The sequence below is a fragment of the Apteryx mantelli genome, chromosome 14 (genome assembly GCF_036417845.1).
Source record: "Apteryx mantelli isolate bAptMan1 chromosome 14, bAptMan1.hap1, whole genome shotgun sequence".
NCBI lineage: Eukaryota > Metazoa > Chordata > Aves > Apterygiformes > Apterygidae > Apteryx > Apteryx mantelli.
In genome coordinates this window covers 23,378,653-23,401,855 of record NC_089991.1, presented here as the reverse complement: position 1 = coordinate 23,401,855, position 23,203 = coordinate 23,378,653, and the positions used below count along the sequence as shown (strand labels likewise).

General features: G+C 41.1%; 1 protein-coding gene across 3 annotated transcripts; it reads right to left on the bottom strand.

Annotated features, from left to right (window-relative positions):
• Positions 1-880: 880 nt before the first annotated feature.
• PURA (purine rich element binding protein A) lies at positions 881-22,466 on the bottom strand. 3 transcript variants are annotated; one of them, XM_067304738.1, is made up of 3 exons: positions 21,220-22,466; positions 4,229-4,294; positions 881-1,231 (listed from the first exon to the last, which is right to left on the bottom strand). In XM_067304738.1, the coding sequence occupies exons 1-3, from the start codon at positions 22,464-22,466 to the stop codon at positions 889-891; spliced, it is 1,656 nt and encodes a 551-aa protein (XP_067160839.1). In that variant the 3' UTR covers positions 881-888. The 3 variants fall into 3 exon arrangements, 2 of the variants coding, with proteins under 2 accessions (XP_067160839.1, XP_067160840.1); XM_067304739.1 differs by having other exon boundaries at positions 1,143-3,073; XR_010885621.1 differs by lacking the exon at positions 881-1,231 and adding an exon at positions 15,679-15,777 and having other exon boundaries at positions 4,250-4,294.
• Positions 22,467-23,203: the final 737 nt, after the last annotated feature.

Here is a 23,203-nt window from a genome sequence, read left to right as displayed (position 1 = left end):
GTGGAGGTCGAGGCTGACACCAACTCCATGCCAGTGCAGGGCTTGAGACCTACAAGAAGGGTATCCCGTAACCCATTTTCCTTCCTGGGATGTGAGGGAACACTGACTTTCATGGCCGCCCCGCCAGCACTCCGCAGTGCCGGCCAGCTCCCCCCATCTCCACGGTGTCGGGGACCAGCAGAGAACAGCTCCCGGCCTCCTCTACTGCTAAATAATTTCGAGTCTAGGCAAAGAAAAGCTAGGTGGGAGCCCCCTAAATTTGTCTTCAGCCTCACTGACAATCCAAAGCACACGTCCCTGTCGGGTTCCTGTGACTGCCTACAGATCCAAGTGCCTTTTCGCAGCTTCACTTGGCCGGCAGCATGTGACTTTCCTGCAACATTTTAACAGAGCAGAAAGGACCAAAGCATGTGCTGTGCTTTGAGCTTGCGTGGCATTAAGTTTTACAGCTTGTTACCTTGAAGCATGTTTTACTCCTATCTAGCCACTTTCCGTTGGAAAAAAAAAAAAAAAATATATATATATATATACACACCAGGATTCAAACCAGTGAATACTGTCTGTATGTTATGCAGCACCATTTGCTGGAGGACTTTCAGTTAATAGCATTCTGCTCTGTTCCAGCAATAATTTGTTTTTGCACATGGAAGTGCAGCATCAAGATGTGGATCATGTTGGAAAATGTTAGGTAGTACTCCCGTCAGAACCCGTGGGGAAACATATGTTTTGTGTCTTCCTCACAACCTAACTTAAAACAAAAGGAGGTATTCAAAAATTTGCTTTGGAAGATTTTAAAGAACAGCACGAACTAAAAAAACATTAGCCCAAATTAATTTTCTACATTAAAAATCAGCACTGATGAGAGCCATCTTAGATCAAATAATTTATTTAGTAATTCCATGTAAACACTTTAGATTTACTAGTAAATACAAGGCTTGCTGTTCTTTTAAATAGATTATTCAAAAAATAAGAATCTATTGTTAATGGCAGGTTTACTAGAGATCTCCATACTACTGTACAATAAGGAATTTGTTTTCTATTGAATTTAACATCTTGATTTTTCTTGTTTTGCATTTGTTTTACATACAGCCCCAAGGACACACATTTCAACTGCTCCCTTACGATGTCACTGCTGACTTTGGTGCACTGGGGAAGGTACGCAGGTAAATTCTCCCATCCTGGAATTGGTAAAGGTTGATGTGAAAGTGGGATGGCAGAACTTGAATGAACACTGTTCAAAAATACATGCCTTTTCGGTCAGAAAACAGAAAATAAACCATGAAGAACTTCTCTTTGGGATGTATAAAAGCAATGAACTCCATTGTTTGCATTTACTTATCAACATAACAATACAAATACACATATCCACAGTTTCTGAAAAGCATCCTACAAACTAAAGAATGCAGTGGTTCTGAGGCTGGGTACACCGGTACACTAAAACCAAAAGAACGATAGCTTCTTACATAGTCAAATGAAAAATAAATATCTTTATTTTCTGCCTACTTTATTTCAGTTTTCAAATAAATTTTAAATAAATCTGTACAAAGTATACTGTTACAGTATATATTTGTAAGTTAACTGAAATGCCTAAATATAACAACACTACAATAAAGCAGTATAGATTGGCACATCTCTAATAAAGATTAACTTTTACACTCAAAAAATACCAACTCCCATGAAAACCCTTGAGATATTTTTGGTATTTTTAGGCAAGTTATGTTCCAAACATATTACAGATGAATTCTCCTCTATCTTAAAAAGAAAATCACTTCCAGTCATTTTGCAGAGAAAGTGAACATCTATATACTTTTAAAGGGACACTATCAGGCTAAGATAGATAGACAGATAGATATATCTTTTTTATATATATATACATATATATATATATATATATATATAAAGCAAATTTCTGAAGAGAAACTTTGATCAAGAAAATGGCAAGTTTTAGACACCTTGTGCACTTGTAGTCATCTTGCTGAGCTCTGATTTTGATCAGTGCCAGGGACCTGATCCTGTTTCCCTCTGAGGCAGAGGCATTGCCACGTACTTTGCACAGGAGGGGATCAGGCCTTTCACTTGGACCGGGAGAGACTCCACGTCCTGTGGTCAGGCAAGTCCTTGTAGTCAGCTGCCTTTCACCCAGCACCCAGAGCTGCACAGCTCTGAGATGCAAACAGCTTCAGGAAAGTTTCGAGCCAAATAAACAAACTAAAAATATATATATATTATTTTTCCCTTGCAGTTAAAAATGAATTAACACACATGTACTGAGGGTGAGTTTTTCTTTTTTCTTTTTCTTTTTTTTTAAACAAGAATCTAAAATTGATCTGACAGTGTCCCTTTGCTCAAAATAAAGACTTCCATACTATATAGATTAGATATTGAAGCAATCTCATTCACTACAAACAGGGTGAAAGAGCCAGGTACATTTATAAATTCAAGTTTTCAAATGACATGGTCCAAGTGCAGTTGTTAGTTTCATGAGTTTTTGAAATCTCATAATTGTTCATTAAATGATTCTGAACTGGGAATTGGAGGATAAATATTACAGCTTAAGAGTGAGAATTTTCTCTCTTAGTTTTTCCAATGATATATTAAATCAATGTTTACATGCTGAAAGTTAATCTTACATTAGAATGTAATGCAATATTGGCTGCAACATAAACCTATAAATAAATCTGAACTAACATAGATTAAACTCTGTTAAATATTTCTAAGTTAATAAAATATTGACAGTATTATAAAATTACAGTATTTACAATAAGAAAAAAACTAGACTAATATATACCTTTAACAGATCTGTTCTCCAATTTGGGTTTGCAACGGAATTATGACTATATGAACAATTTATTATAAAGTTGCATTGCAATATAATTTTTCCATTAGAGCTAGAGAGGGTAATCTATTACTGCCTTTTAAAAAATAAATGACTTCTCATGGTGGGGTGTAGCTTTTGAGTACCAAACTGGTAACAGAAGTCCTCCGCAAGACGTCTGAAGATAATGTAGGACCAGGCTCAATTGCTCAGATTAAAGTTGTGTTATAGAACTGCCAGCAATCAGAACCACACAGGCTGTAAAAGGGGAGGAAAGGTAGTTTTCAGCTCAAAGTGTACAGCTGGAAGACTCCCGTCATTATGGACTCCAACTAAGGTTTCAGGAGCTTTGATTTGCACTAAAGGGAAGATAACTTTAGCTTTTGTTTCATTAGAATGAAATTAGTAGATTATGCTCCTTAAAGGGACATAGTTAGGCTGCAGTTGTACTGAAAACACTCTTGCCAACCATAATCTATACGATAAAACATCTGAAATCACGTTTTGATTTTGTTTGTTTTTGCAGGGGGTTGTGTGGTTTTTTTTCCTCTCTCTCTCTTTTTTTTTTTTTTTTTGTTTGTTCAAAAGAGAAAAATTTGGCTGGGGCTGTGCAGTCAACTCATTTTCTATTCCTCGCCAGCTTCTCTGTTTCTTGAGTATTAGCATAATGCTGTTGTGTTTGGGTTGCAAACACCTGCAGAAAAGGAAGCTTCAACACTCCCAGGTTGATTTGTCTTGGTATAAACCAAAATTCTGAAAATTACACAAATCAATTCCAATCATTAAGAAATGCCAGCCTGCTTTTGGAGTCTCACCTACCTAACAATGTCCTTTTAAGGTTCAAACCTTTTACCTGACTTTTCTCTCTGCTTCGGAGAAAGAGTTTAGAAAGGGTAATGTCCAAATTCTCTCCCTCCTCCCCACTTTATGCTTTCTTTACAAAAGAGAATGCTTGATTTCTAGTAGGATATAGAAAAAAAGGGGGAAAAAATCATTTCCAAATTCTGATCCCACCCTCCCCTCCCCCAGTCCTGTTTGCTGTAAAACAGAAATGTCATTTCCTAATGTACACTTTTGGATAAATATTTTCTAAGCCCAAGCCTGAAGACACTTGTGAGAGACCTACCCACAGGCTTTGGAAAGGTGAACCAATTTATGCATTTGTAAGGATTTCTATTAGTTCCCGCACCAGACTGACGGGAACACCTGTATCCTTAAAAGTAGACTTTAAAATGTTAAACAACAATTTGTAAACTCAGGTCTACATTACCAACAGAAGGGTCTAGGTCCTGTGGGCTCCTTTTCCAGAGATGCAGAGCAGGAAAACTAGAAAGAAAACTTGGTACCTTTCAATTACCTGCCAGTTTGTACTGGGGGGGAGTGGGGAACGAGAGAGATGAAATGACAACTGACCTTATAAACAAAGGTATGTTTAGGGCTTCTGGTTTCAGGAATAAACCGATATTTACTGGTAAAAGTCTGCCAAAAAACAAAAACAGAAACACAGGATTACTGGTAAATATTGGTTTATATGGAGAAGACAAAAAAAAGTCATTTTTTTTCCTGATCTCCATAGGTTCAACTTCTGCAGTCCTGAGGCATGTTACACCGGGGCGAGCGGGAGGAATATGCCCCAGAGCAGGAGCTGAGTGCTGATCTAAGGCCTCCCTATGCTCAGCTGAATTTTTGGCAAATGAACACCTCAAACCAGAAGCCTTATGTTTAAAGGAAAGTCAGATTTCTTTTCTTTACTCCATTTAAGCTATGTGCCTCTTTCTGGAATTCCCCCCTTTTCCAAAAGACTGCAGTTAACCGAGCAGTCCTGAAAGGTGTTTGTCTGACAGCCCAGGAGAGGGAAAGCTTTCTTTTGAAACTACCTGGAAATGAATTTGTATATAATATGGTATCTCATCATGAAGGCTGCTTGCACCTGAGCCTCTAGATTTTGACTGTTGTCCACTACATGAGATACCATAAAATATACAAGACTGAGTGTATATTTTGAATAAAGGATTTTCTTATAAGTGGCATAAACCCATTCATTTTATTTACATGCTTATTTATTTCCAAAAATAGAGTTGGTCCACATTGGACAAGAGAAATCAAGAAGCCATACAGTAGAAGAGTTAAAAGTCCAACATTTAACCAAAGTACAATGAAATTCCAGAATTCTGTGGCTGACTTAAACCACAGAAACATACACATGAGCCACACAGACATTTGTACATATAGCATTATATTACCAATAATATTTGCAAACATGAGGTCAAGATGGCTAAAAAAAACCAATAGAACAGAACCATAGGTCATGGCTGAAAAGAAGCAGGTTTTAAATGACCTTAACTACCAAGGGAGAACACAAGTCTCCAGAGTTGTTTCATTTTCGTTTTGTTTTTTCCTTGAACTGAAAAAAGTCCTAATTTATCATTCCAGGGGATCAAAATTTAGGATTCACGTTTGACATGGTGAAAACCAACCACATTTGACTTCCTAAACACAAACTTAACAGCTGCAGTAAACCAGCCCACTAACTATGTGAACAGCATTACAAATAGAGAATTCTTTATTTATTGTACCTTTGAAGATACAAGAATGCATGTGGCTGAAATACAAAATACCATGGAACTGCAGAACTCCACCAGTAAACCCATCCAGGAACTGGCTGTGTTTGGTATTAATATCAACTCAGAGGACCTCTTAATATTGCAGCACGCACACGGAAAATACAGGCCGTGGCAATGACCTGCAGTTTCTAGGCCAAAGATTTCCGACACCCTCCCGTACAGAGATGCTACAGGACTAGGCCAGGGAGCACAGGATTGTTACATGGTGCTGAGTTACACAAAGCGAAGCAAAAGCCAAAACAAAAGCCCAAATCTATAACCTTTCAGTTTTACGCTAAAGCTGGGCAAATTTGCAGGTCAGGGTATCCTTCCCACACACCTGGACCTGCTGGCCCTACTTGCCTTCTCATCTCCCCTGACCCCAGCCCAGCAGACTGCTGTGTGGTGTTAAAGATCACCTGGAAAAGAAAAAATATGTAGGTATTTATACCCTTCTTGTGTGTTGTGGGGTGTCTGAAGAAGCTCCTAATGGGTTTTCTCTTTAAAAGAAGGGATTCCCTCCCTCATCATGGATGATTTTTGGCATTAAGAATTGAGGTCCTGTCTACCTTTCTTGGAAGACTACAAATAATCAAGCCTGAACAGATTTATAGTATCAGAGGAAGCAATATCTGACTGATGAGTGAAGTCTTTTTTATTTAAACTATTTAAATTTTTTACATTAAAAATATCAATCAGATAACTGATGACAGCTGAAGGAAAAAAAAAAGTGTAAAAAAGATGCATTATCCCTAAGTTACGGTCTAGTTTAGCTACGTATTTACATGGACCTCATCATGATAATATCTCAGTGTCTCCAAAGGAAAGAAAAATAGATTTAAATCTGTATCTTTCAATTAAAAGTTTTCAAATAAAAGCAAAGTGTGCTTCCAATCTACATGTTTGGGTTCTTTTGCAGAGCATCACAGCAAGTAAAATAGGGAAGACAATTGTAGCACTCCTGGTATGTCTACAAAAAAAACCAAACAAAACAACCCCTGTATGGGGCAGAACTACATAAAAAGGGTATAAATTCATTTTTTCTTTTTCAAGTCATATTTGACATTCACAATATTAGGCCCAGTCCAATGTGGATCCTAGTACAGAGCTAATTTACAGAACACCAACAGTAATTATCTGTACCTATAAGGATTTAAAGGCAAATATACTGAGTACATTTAGAAAAAATACTATTACCAAAACGCCAGACCTTTAACAGCAGTTAAATGGAAACACCCGTGCAGTTTTCTATGTGGACAGACAGTTTTTAGTACAAGTCACTATTATCATCTGAGCCTGTAACAGACAACTTTTTTTCTGATTTGTGTTCTGGAACATCTCTAATCTCAGATGTGGAATATATTTAAAAAAAAGATGGGCCTGATCCCATGCAGTTGGGTACATACAACACTCGCAAATGAAACCCAAAGCCCAAATTCCTACAGAGCGAGCACAAGAGATTTTGCATTGTCTTACATCAAATAACTATCATGCAAGCATATCACAACTTTTTTTTTATATTATGTACTTTAAAGTCAGCAGATGTAATTTAACTAGAATTGAGCAATCTAATGAAATTAGTATTTCTAGAGGAAGGGGACATAGGTTCTGTCAGTGACAACCACCAGTATATCAAGGGAAAAACAGCACAGGAACATCTTGGAGAGCTAATGAACTGTATTTAATATGAGTTCAAACACAACAGCATCTAAGACCCTAGCACCTAAATGTATAATATTCAGTTATTTCTTATGGCAGTCTTTATACAGCTCCGGTTCATATGCTTTTGCTACCCAAAACCAGATGCTGAGGGAAAGATATTCTTCTTTCTGAATAAGCAAATCATTTAAAGCCTAATAATAATATTGTTAGAGCATTAAAAATTAGTTTTTCTTTGTATATTGCCTTGCATTTCACAAACCTAATCTCTGCGTACTCACAGTACCAAACTTTGTTAGGCCCTTCTGAACTTGCTCAGTCACTGCCAGGCTGAAGAGATGTCACTAACATAAACTGACCACTCTATGGGCTCCTAATTGCCAATTCATATATTTAAGCACCAATCCTAACAGAAAGCCTTGAGGCAAACCTGCTATTAATCTATTCCTATCACAAAATTAGATGGTTTAGCATAGCATTTACTGTTCTCTATCAACATCTCCTGAAGGCAGGGAAGGCAGGAAAAGCAAGGGGATTTGCTCTGACTTCTAGATTTTTAAGAAGCCTCAACCTAAGCTAGAGCAGCATAGGGTTGCTCTAGCTTACACCATTTAGCTATGGTTCCTCCCATGTCTGCTGGAAAGAGAGATAACACAGGCATGCATGAACACACACATACATACAGAGACAACCCTCTCTCGAGAACAGAGCTGGATGAAAACTGCTTTCTTGACCTGGAAAATATTGGACAGATCTTTCTCCTCACCCCTTCCCTTTTTGCTCAATGTCAAAACTGAGACCTTTTAGATTTTTTGGTAAAAACAAAAGGAAACTGAATGCATCCAGACTTGTCTGGTTGCTGAGGCACACTTGGGGATGTGGCAGCCCTGCAGTTCGAGCTCAGGGTAGGGATTTGAACTAGGGGTGTCACATCACAGGAGAAGTCAAGATTTCATCCTGCCAACTATTCTGCGCTTCTTTCTTTTCTTCAGTCAACCAGGCTTTCCAGCCAGGACCTAGATGCATTCGCAATAAAAGTTCAATGAAAATCAGCCCTTCTCCACCACACAACTTTGGTTTTAATGAATTGGTGTTTTCCAGAGGAAACTCACTTGTTCAAAGACTGCAGACCTACTCAAGAACTCCTCTATGCTCAGGAAGTCTTGGACCACCATCTCAAACTAGACTTTTGTCTACCTCGTGCTGCCTGAGTGATGAACATTGTCTGGAACAAAAGAAGAAACCAAGATATTTCTCTTCTCATTCCAAGAATAATTTTTAAATGCCTTCTTGGGAGGATTTTATCAAAATCTTTTAAAATATTCACATAAAGATCAGTTGACTCTCCACCTCCTGCTGTTTGTCAATGTGTCCAAAGATTCTGGTAGATTACCTGGAAAACAAGATCTTTCTTTGCAGAAAGTATGCTGCTTTCCACCTATCACATACAGAAGTGTTATAGCACTTCAGTTAATCTTTCTCAGACCAGAGTTCAGGATCACTAATCTGCAATTCCCAGTGTCCTATTTAATACTTCAATTTAAAAAAAAGAAAAATCCATTATTAGGGTGTTATCTAGTCATGGACAATACTAAACTATTTTTTTAACAAGGTCTTATTTTTGCTACTAACTTAGTGCTTCAGTCTCAAGCTACTTCAAAACTCCTAGGTACAGCAGTTGCTTTTCCACTTAAATTTATTGCTTTGCTCTAGCATTTCTGCCTTAGACTCTTGAGTTTCAGAGAGAGGCTCTTCATCTTTATCATCTAAAAGGACTAGATCACAGACAGATAAGCTCTCAAACACACACTTTGCTCCAGAATGAAGCTGAGAAGTCACTCAAGTACAATGAAAAAGTGCAGAAAATTAATTGGTCCTTCATTTCTATGAACTCAGATTTCTCCTGGCTTTCTCGCTGATACACTGAAAATAACAATTGTTCTCTAAGGCCTCTGGCTCTTCAAAGCTCCTCCAAATATATTTAATTTTCAGATCGCAGATTACCTGCTATATAGCATGGCTCTTTCAACCTACTTCATGAGAGTTGGACTTTTGTCTTTTGAAAGAGTGTTGCTGGACTCTACCTTTATAGCTGTTTTACCGTACTGATTTACACCTCAACTCTCAAGCTCTTTCATGCCAGACAGAGTTCTGCCTAACGTGGATATCTGTAACCTTTCAAGGCATCTATGGAGCTGCTATGCCAAGTCTAAGGGTTTTAAGTTTCTGTTATTCTCCCCTCTGAAGTTTTAGAATACAAGACTCATTTTTAGTCCAGCTTCTTCCACCCCTGAGAATGCTGAACCTGTAATTGTACTGTGGTCACTATTATTTAATGACTCAACTGTAATTATATCTTGAACCAATTCTTATGTTTTAGTCCTAAATCAAGGCTAACTCTAGAACAGGCTGTTACAAGAAATGAATCTTTAAGTAAATCAAGTTTTTTGTTCACCAAAATGTTTTGGAAGGAGCTGGCTAACAATCTGGCCAGAAAGCATGGCCATAATTGAAGTTACTCTTTCTTACAGGTTTATGAAGACTCAGCTGCCTATTTTCACCCAAGCCCCATGAAATTCATAACATTTTTTTGGTCTGGAGTAGAAAATTTCCTAATACATCAGTGTCATTACAATTTGGGATTCATATCCACATAGATTTGACCGTATGGTCATCACCACTCCAATTTCCTCTCAGATTTTATGGCAGCTTTTCTAGATCTAGTGCTCCTTCACGCCTTTATGACCTACCATGTCTGTCCTGTATAGTTTAATGCCAGGTAGTATGGCATCTCACTAATTTTCACTGTCTCTCCCCTCCTCCATGTTTCAATAAGGCTAGCTATGTCAAGGTCTTTTTACATTCCTGGGCTTTCTACTCACCTAGTTTTGTTCAATGCTTCTACACTGGTATAAAGACTTTTTTGTTTGTTTGTTTTGGCCACATGCCTATTTCTTATTCATCTCTGTAGTACAACGTCCCATTACCCTTCCACAGTATACGGCTCTGTTCTCAACCTCCTTGTACTCTGCATGCATGAAAATTTATTCCTTGCCCTCTGGTAGAAATGGGCATACATTTTTGTTACTGATATTCCTGTTCAGCATCTTTGTTCAACCCCTGGGAACACCAGCCTTCCACTAGCACCATGTTTAAACTGTCCTCCCAAAACCTTGTCCACTTTCTGTGCCACCAGTCTACTTCCACTTTGTTGAAGTGCAACCAAGCTCACACTGCAAAGTAATAAGTTCTTAAATTCACTTATTTATCATACCCTTTCTATCATTTTCCCAGTCACATATTGAGACTTTAGGAAAAAGGTACCACCATGCTCTAAATGCTGTCTTCTTCCCAACCATCCAAATTTCGCTTCCCAAATATCTGAACCTCTTTCATATGCAAAGACCACAGCACAGGATTGTTCCAAGCACTCTGATATCTTCCGAGATTTAGTTTTGCTCCCATCAAGCAGCTCATCAGATGGTCCTCACAATAATCAGGAATTGACCCTGTATTTCCCATGAGCAAACCATCTGCCATCCAAGCCTCTCCAAGCTATCTCCCCAGTTTCTGGAGACCTCTTCAACATGCAGAGAACAACTGCTCACTAAATTACAAATTACTCTTCTAGCCCCGTCCAGTTACAAGTGAAGTTTCCTCAGATGAAAGAATGAGGCAACCAGTGCTGAGGTGAGGATAAACCATGACCATCTGCAGGTGCTAATTCCATCTCTTCTTCACCAGCTCTACAACTATGGCCTCAAGATGCTTACTGGAGCAATGAGCACTACCACTTGTTGCACTGTATGATATTCTGTCACAAGCTAACCACTCAAAGTATGCCCTCTGTGCCCTACTGTGTGGTTCCTAGTGCAATCAAGCTGATGTTCTTCAATTTCCGTAATTAAACCAGGATGTTTACTTTATGACCATATAAAGTCCATCTTTAAACTAAAATAGACCTTGAATGCTAACTGATTTTTTTTTTATTACTTTAAACCACCAATTAGAGAGTTTGATTGCACAAAATAAGTTACATATGGCCTTGCATAAACCTGCAAGGACTCATTTACCAGGACTTTTATTGACAGATGCAGCTTGGAAGCCAACTTTTCTTTTAATTGAATGAGTCCCTGAATACAGCATGATCAAAAGACCTATCTACAAACCAAATTGTTTGCATACATGAAAGCAAAGAAGACAATTACATTAATTTGCAGTGCTTAGTTCAGAATTATTAAAGCTAGAAAATATTTCAAAGCATCTAGTCCCTATTTTGCTCAGAGACCTTCTTGGTTTGTCTGGTTGCCCTTCAGCAGCTCCTTGCAACGGTAACCCTACCATCATGAAAACCATGGCACTTAAACAAAATAATCTTTCTAAGAAAAAGAAATTTAGACCTAGTTTATTACCCTGCATCTGACAAGACACTGGCTTATTTTCTTCACCTCTGGTGCTATAAACACAAAAATTTTCTTAAGTTGACCTACCCACACAATTCCTGATACGCCAATGTTACGTTGCCAGCTCTCCTCATCATCACTTGAGTGGGAGGTTTAAATACCAGATTTTACCAGTCCTTTATCCAGACTTCCTAGACCAGCCATTTCTTCAAGTCTTGACAGATCAGTAAGCCTTCACAATTTGCCTAGAAATGAGAAAGCTGGGCCTTCCTCTGCTGGACCAGTGCAGAAGGATTCTTAAGACAAGAGCTGGTCTTTGAAAACCTAGCGCCTGCCTGCAGACACCTAGGTAAACATATAAGTCTTGAGGAGTCTGGATCAGCTGGCACAGAGCCAGGAGAGCTGACAAGATGACACATACTCCCAAAGAACTGCTGGTTTAAACTCCTCTGTCTATATAAAAACATAGAATAAAAGGCAAGCGTAAGAAAAGCAAGTCCCAATGCTTGGGGGCTACAAACAATAAAGCCAACAGCTTACATTGCACTCACAAAGTACTGTGCAACCAGCACAGATCACGGAGAAATAAAATATAGTCCCTAGTGAAACACTACAGCAACCTCAACCTGGAGGTGAGAAAGACACGCAAAGCAATGGAGATTTGCAACGATGCTCTGAGATGTCCTGTCCAGGCAGGTCCTACTGCAGGTACACATATGCTCTCTTGCACTCTGGCACATGATAACAAATCTTTCTACCCAGGCACAGTTTAAAAAAAAACAAAAAACCAACAACCAGCCCCCTCCCCTCTTCTCCCCAAATCTTTGACCAGAGCTAGCACACTATCTGAAAGGTACTGAAGATCTGAGATGCCCAGTGATTTGAATTTGAGTCACACATCAAGACATTCACCATCAACGGAAAGAAGGAAAAGCAGCCACTGCTCATTTTCTCCACCCTCTACTCCCAGCAGTATAAATCACCCAGGCATATACACTATATAGGCTTAGCCTCCTCCAGCTAGCCTGCAGCTTCATCTCAACACTGGGTATATCAACACAGCTTAAAACACAGATGAGCTGAAAACATACGTGTAGAGTTCAACAGTGCAGCAGAGAGTCCACAGTTTAGATTTCCTCGCATACTTGCCCTAAAGCCCCATATATTAATGTTGATCCACTCTAGAGCAGTTGAGCATTGACCCAGCATGATCATGTGAGATCTCTCTGAAAGCAAATGAGCCACTCAGGCTCAACTCCCATACCATCTAGCAAGTCTGCAAGTACAACAGTGCCACTTGATGGTCAAACCAATCGACCCGCTATCAGCAAAGACACCTCTCTTACACCAAGACAGTCACAAATATGAATTGAAAGCACAATCTTTGTACTGTGTCCAAGATGAAATCCAAACTCAATTGGGTCAACATGATCAAGGGGATTCAGATGCAGTTTGCAAACCAGCTTTACAAACAGTTCTCTATAGAAGTCAATATGTTAAATGAGATGACATTATGACATTTCAGTGTCTAGAGGTTTTTCCTGAACAGAGGTCTAAATCTCTTAAGATAAGCATACACTTTGCCTTCACTAGGACACACTGCTGATCAGCTTCCATAACAGCCACTCTCCAAGTTTTCACTAGCCAAGAGGGACACATCTTTCTACACTGCAAGTTGTAACCCCACACCTCTCTCAACTGCAACAGAAAGAATGAAGCTTTTCTTCAGTTCCTGCATATTTCAGGTGTTTCCAAACAAACAAACAAACAAACAAAAAAAACACCTTCTGCACCACAGCCAGGAAGGCTCAGAACAAACTTCCATTGCCAGCATTGTAGCCAGTCTTCTTTCCACTTCAGTTTCCTACATGTCCTAGGCCAAAGAAGAGACTAAGATGTGTATTTTTACAAAGCTAAAGGCAGGAAGATGGACAGCAAACTAACCGATGACCAGCAAAACAAAGAAATAATCTGAGTTAACCCAGAGAGCTATCTGCTGATGAAGATCCAGAAGATACCTGTTCAAAAAAGCCACCTTATTGGTGATTCAGGGGTTTTACTGTTCATGACCTCTAGTTTGGTCCAGCGGACCTAATGTCCATTAGTGGTTAAAGCACAAGGTGCACTTCTGGAGCTTGTCTTTCGAATCTAGTTTGCATGCTCTGAGACTCCTCCATGATAAAAACCAAAGTATGGTACATAGGGACAATAGAGTCACTTCCAAAGTGCACTCCTGAGCTACAAAGCTCATGTAGACACAGCCCATGACCACTCTGGAATGTTCATTATGACATTCCAAGTCATCCAAAAAGAGACAATATCCATATGCTTCATAAAACCAATCTAAGCAGGAATCCTTCTCAGCAGGACGGGTTGCCCTCTGGAGCAAAAGACTCAGAAACCAAATTCTCTTTACAGACAAATGAGTACAAGCAATATTGATCTGAACAAGAACATTGAAGCATTATTTAGAAATATCCAGCCATTCGTTCTGTCTTGTTTTAATCCAGTCAACACTCAAATACAGAGAGTAGGGCCAGAAGTCCTTTATCTTTCTCTTTTCTCACTTAATATCTAATTGACATTTCTGTGAAAACACGCCTCATTTCTCGCTATATAAATTCAACTCTCCCTCTCCCTCTTCTGTGATATTTTGCCTCAAATAAGCTACACAGGTGTTTATTATTTTTATAGATGCAGGCATGACATGCTCTCAGTCTCCTGACAAACATCATTTCTCTGGCTCTAGTCACATAGTGACGCTAAGTCGCAGAGATCGGACCTGTGGAGCTACCCACATCCACATCCCCCTCCTCCCGCTGCTCCCCCTGGATCCGTGCTGCCCAAATCCTCTGGGCCACCTAGATTGTCCAGCTGCCACAGGGGGCAAGGATACTTGGGAAATGTTTTCCAGAGCTGCTATAATCTGGCTGTTGATGTGTTTCTCTGTAAATGACACCATGTATCCTCCACATTCAGCACCACTTCATATACCAAAGCATTCAAAATGTGGCCAGTACATATCTTAACTGTCCAGTCCCGCCTGCCTAACCCTCCTGTCCTACTACATGCTCTCTGAGAGCCACAAAAGTCTGCTAAACTCTCTTATTCTCATCCTCCAACTGGCTCTTTCAAAGGACAAGATCTCCTCTGTCTGTGTCAGGTAGTAGCTTCTCCTCCAGAACAGTCTTTTTAGCTGACTTGGTACCTGCTTGAGTCCCTAGCTTCTGACCGGTTACAGTAACTGACCCACTGGCAACAACAGCATCTTACATGCTCACAGGTGAGCACTTCAGAAGACAAATCTGTTCATCTTTTCTCTTCCAAAACACTCCTCTAGCAACACTTCCACGTGATCCAAATTGCAATGAAATACCCAGTATACCACTGGGAGAGTAACTCTGTGAACGCCTAACCGTTGACAATTTGGTATTTCCTTCTACATGGTACACACAGCCATTCTGATTTGTATTAACTACAAACAACGCATGGCCCAGTAAATCCTCATTAGTCCGCTCATACTTTGCGAGAAATGAGACATTGCAGACTACAACATAGGCTGACTTCACCCCACACTTGCAGCTGCCACTGAAACACTGTGCCATCAAGAACTAAAATTTTTTGAAAGGACAAAAGGTAGAAAAGAAGGGAAGCCAGGCTAAAAGAAATTCACAAGGCAGACTCAAGACAAGCATCTGACACAAACCGTACACGAGCAAGGAGACGGTATCGCTCATCTGAGTAGGGCATACAGCCCATGCAGGGCTCCCCCACTCCAGCACACTAACTGTGCCTGCCAAATTAGAAGTGCATTTGCCATTTGCCATCAGCCCATTATTCTCAGCAATTTCAACACAAGAGATCCAACTTAAAGCAAAAAAAAATGCCACACACTTCAGGTCCAAAGATTAGGTTCTGGTTCAAACAGGCTTTTAAAAACCGTTAGCATTTTGAAAGTTCGTTAGATTACCCTTAACTCGCTTTAAACTATATATATGTATCTCCCTGCCACATTTGCAGCCCACACACAACATTTTGCAGTACCAGAGAGTTAAATCATGTGAAAGTAACCAGTGTAAAAGGAACCATAGACTTGAAAAAAAGCTCTGGGCTGAAATTATCTTTCATTGTTACAAGCCGCACAGGAGTTTGCAACAGCTTAAGGAATCGAGAATAAAAATGGAACTAGCCTGTTTACCTTGTCAGTTGTGTCAAAACATTTTGACAACACTTTGCATGCAGTCAGCTTCTCTGTTCTGCTACCAAAAATTCAAATCCTTTCACCTCTCTTTACACACTATAAAATAAAACCACGAGAGTAAAATTTTTAGTGAGAGAAATACATGTGCAAAAAATACAAAACCTGGCACAAGAACTTAAAACTACATTAGACTCCTTTTTCAAATAGTCCAAACATCAACACTAACAGTGATCTTCAGTTACACAAGCAGGCAGCCAGCAGAGAAGGATAATAAAGAATAAAAGGAAAAGTTGGATAAACCCGATAATAAGCAAAGAAAAAAAAAAAGTGCAAAGCAGGATTTTGAAATTGCAGTTAAAAAAAAAAATTCTTGACAGTGTCCTTTTAACAGAGAAGCTCTCCAGGATTTTAGGCAGAATCCTATCTTTTGAAAAACAATCCAAGCCAATAAGAAGCAGCAGGTTTTTGAATGAGCAAATTGCTGTGTTGTGGAATAATTTGCTTTCACTATCTTTTTCCAACTCACCTATCAGAGATGGAAACTCATTTTCTACACACTGGACTAGCAAAACCCAGGAAATTTGTTGGTTTTAGTTATACTTTGATATTTCATGTTTCACAAGAGTCCCCAAAAATATAAACCTGTTTTAGCATTCTTGTACATTAATGTCAGGATTTCCATTTCTAGCTCCCACAACTTTTGAAACAAACAAGTCAATCAGATTTGGTATATGCCCTGAAAGAGGAAATGGCAGGTCTAGGTTTTAAGCAAACAAAAAAAATAAAGTCAGTGCTCTGCAAGGTGTTGGATCCAAACTCACTTGGATCCGTTGAAGTCTTCAATCCAAAACGCTTAGTAATTTTACTTAGAAAAAAAAAGTTTAAGTTGTCCAACTTAGAGAAAATAAGAAGTGGCAGACCTTTGAGGACAGGAGACAGTGTGCAGGTGCAAAAATATAACATGCCATAGTTCACCACCTTATAAGAAATTATAGAGGTTTCTTTTTTTTCCTCTTAAATGCCAGGGAAGGATACTTCCCAAAGGTCAGTTTGAGAGTTTACAGGTACTAAACTACTTCAAGGTGGAAGCATGAAGCAAAGACATGTCAAAAACTTCAGGTTTTCACAAACCAGTATTGAAAAGGTGCACGTGCTTTTAGTAAAAATGCATATCTACCAAATCTCCACTGACTACCAAAAGGCTACTTGCATACGAGAAGTCGCATTAATTGGCAATACCAATGCTTGTATTTTTGCCTTCTCCTTCCACCCACCTCCCCAATTTTTTTTTCCTTGGGAGACATACAGCGCCACTGCATTAGAACGTACAAGAAATGAAAACAGTGAGTACGACTGATATAGATCCATTGACTTTTTATTACAAATGTACTTGATCACTTGGCTTCAAAAAGTTTAAATCAATCCCTATTTTCTGTACGCCAGTACAAAGTAAAATCTATTTTACAAATTAAATACCTAAAAATTTGACAAAAATATTAAAGTTTGATGGAAAAAACAGTTATAAAAATCTTAAATCCCCTTTTAAGAAGGTAAGAGATAACATTCCCTCCCAACCCCACAGTCCTGTTATACAATATTAATAGTCATTTTTAGAATAGGTAGGTATGTTATATTTTGCTGTTAGCATACAAGTCACTCTAATAGCTTTATCTGTATATACTCCAGTTAGTGCATGAATGCCATCTGATTGAATATAATCATCTATCTTTAACTGATCCCTATTTTACATTTAATAGCTTGCATAGTTTGAAGGGACAAAGGTTATACTACAGCTAATCATAAAAAAAGGTGGTTACAGTGCTATTTTTAAAGGCAACAAAGTAATTGCTCCCAAAAAAAGAAGTTATCAGTCGGCTCTGAGCAGGGGTTAAAATGATCAGCAGCTTTCTGCCTCACTTGATAGGATTGCATCTGTCTTGCTACCCAGGTGCCCAGACTGGACAGCCTTTCTACTCTTTACAATAGTAAAGTTTTAGGTTTTCAACTGCTTCTCAAAGAACGCTACACTGAGCAAATTTCAACCCCTGCAAGGGATACGCAAGAAAGTGACACTGTCAAGTATTTTTTTTTTTTTTAAACTCTCCATCACATATGAATATGCCTTGTTGGAAGCTCAGGGACAGCATCCTATCCTGACCCCACAACTGACTCTTTCTAATTACTCGTCCTCTGCCCCCATGATTCCTACTTGGCTGAAGCTGTAAACTTCCTTGGCATCACAGACATTGGTGCTAATTTCGGTACAGGTCTGGTTAGTTAACTTTTGCTCCCCTTGCGGCTGAGTGGCTGCCTCTCACAGCAGCGTTGTAAGCAGAACCATAAATAAGAGGCATGAATCAACAGTGGCTAGTTCTTTTTCTTTTTTTTTATTTAACTTCTCAGAGACAGAGCAATTTTACTTTTTTTTTTTAAAACAAAAAAATGGGCTTTGAATTTGGAGGACATTTCTCCGTTAGAGTAGAACCAGTTTAAAGGGAGGTCATATTTTAATGGTAAATTACTTGACAGTGTCCCTTTAACTTAAAAATAAAATAATGTCAGTATTGCAATGAATTTCAAGTTTTCTTGCACGTAGTCATTATAAAGTAGTTTTATCATGCTCTTGGACCTATTCTACAAGACATTTAAAAGCATATCATCAAGGAAAATATAAGGCATACTTCTCAGGAATTAGATATCTTGGCACATTTGAGCATACTGTCTTTTTTTAAAAAACAACACATATGGTCAAATATACCTTTCTTCTTCTAACATTAAACAGGGTTTTCTGTACTTTGTTTTAAATACTGAGATATTAGAGCCTTGGTAAAGTACCGAGCACCTCTGGGAAAAAAAACAACAACAAAGCAAAAAAAAAAAAAATCTTTACAGTCATTTAGTCTTTCATTATCACCATTCATAAAGTCCTAGAACATATATAACGTGCATTAAAAGAAAAAAAAAGCAAAAAAAAAACCCAAAACAAAACAAAAACTGACCACAAATTCTCAAAGACACTGTTCACAAAACTGCCAGAACGGTGTTAAGCTGTAATGGTATGACTGGAACTGCACGACCCATGCACTTCTTGACTCAGGCAGATCCCAGGAAGGATCTGAACTGTACAGGTAAAGAAGATTCCCCGCCAGTCAGCTGTGACCCAGGGGAGAAGTCTACCTATTTAACAATGCTTACATTAACTCAAAGGTAAAGAAGGACACTTTGCTGTGTTTTCATTGACTCACACTACTTATTGCTGATAACATAAAACATTTTGTAACTACAAGCAATGTGTGTCAATCTGCAATATAACAACTTTTAAAACTGTAGTAAACAGTAGAACCAAGACAATCAAGTAGCAAAACCAAAGCAATTAATTTCCTAACTACATCTAGCAGCATGGAGAATGCAGTCCTTTACACATCACAGTTGAAGTACAATAAATGAAACTGCTCATCAAGACCCTCCAATTAAAAAAAAGCAGGTTATTAGACAATGTTTACATGCAGTTGAGAACCATTTCAAATGTCACATTATGCACTCTGAAAGCTTATTTTACTACTTGGAAATAGGAAAGTGCACATTAAAGCAATTTTAAACATTTCCAGTGATTGTTAAAGAAACAGAAATACCTAACTACTGTACTGTCATCTCATATTTAACTTTCTGTGAACACTAACAATAAACTTCTTTAAAGGGAAACGCATGGTACAATGGAAACAGCTTGTTTTGACACTTACAGTACATCTCCAAAAAAAAAAAAAAAAAGGGAATTATAATTTTAAAATGGAAATAAAAAGACAGCAGAAAATAAAATTATTTAAAACAAGCTTTTTTTCCCCACCCTTCTAAAAATCCATCCTTAACAATCAATAAAAAGCACAGACAACTTCCTGTTCCTACAGGTGGTGCCTTCTATATACAGCAGCTAGGTCTACTACATGGTTAACTTTGCCAAGAACGTTAAGAAAAATGATTGCATCCCAAAAAACTTTTGAGTGGAACAAGATCCTAGTTTCTCTTAAATGCTTTCTACTCAATTCCAGCCAAGAAAAAAAAAAAAGTTTTGTTTTTACTGTTTAAGGCATCTTTTTTTATAACATTTTCTCTTCACTCATAATGATGATAGTCATGCAGCAGTTTAATGATAAAAATATATTAATATTTTACTATACAGCAGCAAGAAGTTAGTCAATTAAAAGCACACAAACTTTTTTAAAAAGAAAAACCTGTAAAAGTCTATTATTACAAATAATTTCAATTTGGAGAACACAATTTGACAAATTAGTGTTCTGATAAATTCTGCATTTTCATATCCTACGCTTTTACTAGAGCTCACAAGTACATACTTTCGAGAGAAGGCTTGTACACTTGGGGGAAGGGAAGGGGTCACAACTACATTTATAATGTATGTAGCCAGTAATAACTAGCACCACAGCTACATGGAAATCCTTTACAGACACCAGCTTGGCTTTCACTTTTAAATGAAACTCAAAATCCCATGGCTCAGTAGGATTACTCTATAATTGTGTTGCACTGATTTCTAACAGGCCTACAGAAGTTAACAGCACTGGCACAAATCAAAGTATAGGTTCAGACCTCTTACAAGTTTAGGAGATAGTGCTAGTGCCAGTGACGACACAAAAGACTCACTACCTGTTGTCCAAAAACAGGTTTACTGGAAATTGCTGCACGTTAGGTAAGTACTTTAAGTACACATAATAAAAAAAATATATTATGAACAATACAAGTACATCTCATATACACAATAATGACAATACGCCTACTTAGTTGTAAACCAAACAGGTGCAGAAAAATATGGGAGGAAATCTTTACTTTTTTTTTTCCTTTTTTTTTCTTTTCTTTTTTTTTACTATTTGAATAACTTTGGTTCAAACGTAAAAATCACAAGTTAGCAAATTTCATTTAAATGCCTTTTTTAATAATTTTCTTCATGTTCACAGAAGTTTCACTGACCATTTTTATATGTTTAAGGTCCAGATGCAATGCATATTGTATAAAAGAGAGCACTTATTGTTTACCTTGCATGAATTAAACCTACGTACCTTTTAACTCTACAAACTTCTGCATAACATTTAGACAAAGCTCAGACACACAGCATGCCTAGCCCTCATATATATATACACATCTCTAATCACAGGTATATAGGGTGTCAAATATACTATAATAACCTCCATGTAAGGTTTTGAAATTTGGTAACAAAATGAGAAGAAAAAACTAAAAATATTATTTTACGTGTTCTAAAATATCTCTTTTTTGTGCTAAAGTCAAATGTTAGCTCAACATGAAAAGGACTTTTTTTTTATATAATTCAGCAATATTATAATCTTGACCATTTTTGCAAACACTTTTAATAATAATAGCTTAAACGTGTACAAAAGTTCTTGGTTAATTAGGGAAATAAACACTCAGTTCTTTATATTTTTAATCAAGTAGGAAACACAGTTCATATATAATGTTATTACTTTTTTTTGAAATTTTTTTTGTTTTGTTTGTTTGTTTTTAGCAGCTGCTTACTGTTTGATACGGTGGGTAAAGTGGAGGAACATCCAGCGATGGGTGGCAGGTCGGAGGAGTTGCTCGGCTGTCAGTTTGTGGAGGCTGTCGGGTGGGTGGTGCTCCCTTGGAGTTATGAACAGGTACATTTTTTTTGTCGTTTTTTGTCTGTTTGTTTTTCCTCTTTTTACGCTTTGTATTATTTCTCTCTCTGGTTGCGTGCCGCGGTCTCTCCGTTCTGTCCGTGACAGGCTCAGTCTCTGTGGGGGGGTGTGTGTCTCTGTGCAGCAGGCAGGGAGGCAGCGAGGGCAGGCCGAGTCGGGATCAATCCTCCTCGGGCTCGTCGGCCTGCAGCAGGGCCCCGGGCGGCCGGCGGCGGCGGCGGCGCTGCTCTCCGCCTCGGGCTGCTGCTCGGCCCCGGCGCCCGCGGAGGCGGCGGCGGCGGCGCGCTTGTCCCGCTGCTTCTCCTGGATCTTCTTCATCTCGTCCGAGTACTTGCAGAAGGTGTGGCCGAACTTGGCCCACACCTTGTAGGGGACGGTGATGGAGTTGCGGTAGGTGGGCTTCACCTCGCTCACCCGCATGAACACGCCGTACTTGTTGGAGCCCACGTCGAAGAAGAAGCGCTTGTTGTCCACAGTCAAGGAGGTGCCCTCGGGCAGCTCGGCCGGCTCCTCCTCCACGCCGTAGTCGTCGATGAGCTTGGCCAGGGCGTCGCGGAACTCGATGAGCCCCTGCGCCGGCAGCGCGATGGTCTGGCCCTGCGTGGAGCCCAGCCCCGGGCCGCGGTTGACGGTCTGGCGGATGCGGAGGAAGCGCCCGCGCTGGTTCTCCTTCAGATCCATGTAGTACTTGCGGTTCTCCCGCACCAGGAACTCGCTCTTGAGCGCCCGGCGCGGCTCGTCGGCCGCCTGCGCCAGCTCGGGCGGCTGGCTGGGCCCCAGCTGCGCGTAGTGCTCGATGAAGTCGCCCAGGTAGTCGCGGAACTCCACGGCCACCGACATGGAGAGCGTGAGGCGGCTCTTGTTGCCGCCGGCGCCCACCTCGGCGATCTTGAGGAAGCGGCCCTTGGCGTTCTGCTTGACGTCCAGGTAGAAGCGCTTGTTCTGGATGTCCACCCGCTTGGAGGCCAGCTCCTGCGTCTCGTGCTGCAGGCCGCCCCCCGGGCCCCCGCCGCCGCCGCCGCCGCCCGAGCCCGGCCCCCCGGAGCCCGGCGCGCCCCCGCCGCCGCCGCCGCCCTGCTCGCTGCCACTGTCTCTGTCCGCCATGATGCTGCCCGCCCCTGCGCCCGGCCGCCGCCGCCGCCTCCGGCCGCCGCCGGCCGCCGCCTCCGGCCGCCGCCCGCCCGCTCGCCCCGGGCGCCGCTTGCCGCCGCCGCCGCCCGCCGCCGCCGCCGGCCGCCCCCGGCCGCCGCCCGCCGCCGCCGCCGCTCCTCCTGCCGCCGCCGCCGCTGCTGCAACAACCCCCGCGGCCACCAGCCGGCCGCTCTCGCGAGATCTGCGCCGCAGCTAGGAGAGGGCGCGGGAAGCGGCAGAGAGAGGCGCACCGGCGCGGGGCCGCCCCGCCGCGCGGGCAGCAGCGCCGCGCCGACGGGCGGACGCACCGCGCCGCGCCGCGCCGCGCCGCCGCCCCGCCCGGCGCGGCGCGGCGCGGCGCGGCCCCGCGGGGAGGCGGCCCCGGGGCGAGGGGCTGCGCGGGCGCGCCCGCGGCTGCCCGCCCCTGCCGGACGGCTCCGCTCCGCTCCGGCCCCGCGAGGAGGCACGGCCGCCGCCCGCCCGGTCCCGTCCCGTCCCGTCCCGCCGGCGAGGGGCCCGGCCGGGCGCAGCGGCGCGGCGGCAGCCCCGACGGCGTGCGCCGCCCCCTCGGAAGCAGCCCCTGGCCGGGTCGCTGCGGGCCCCGGCGCAGCGCCTGTCGGTGACAGCCCGGGAGCCCCGGCACGCCGAGCCGCCGCACCCCGGAGCGCCGCCCCGGCTCAGAGGGGCTGGGAGCGGGGCTTGCGGCGAGC

What these genes read in the sequence shown, in the direction of transcription:
- PURA (XM_067304738.1), bottom strand. Translation starts at nt 22,466, where the DNA reads ATGGCGGACAGAGACAGTGGCAGCGAGCAGGGCGGCGGCGGCGGCGGG. An exon ending in TTTACCCACCGTATCAAACA is followed by an intron (nt 4,295 to 21,219) that starts GTAAGCAGCTGC and finishes GTTTTTTGGCAG; the next exon opens with ACTTTTACCAGTAAATATCG. An exon ending in AACATACCTTTGTTTATAAG is followed by an intron (nt 1,232 to 4,228) that starts GTCAGTTGTCAT and finishes ATTTTTGAACAG; the next exon opens with TGTTCATTCAAGTTCTGCCA.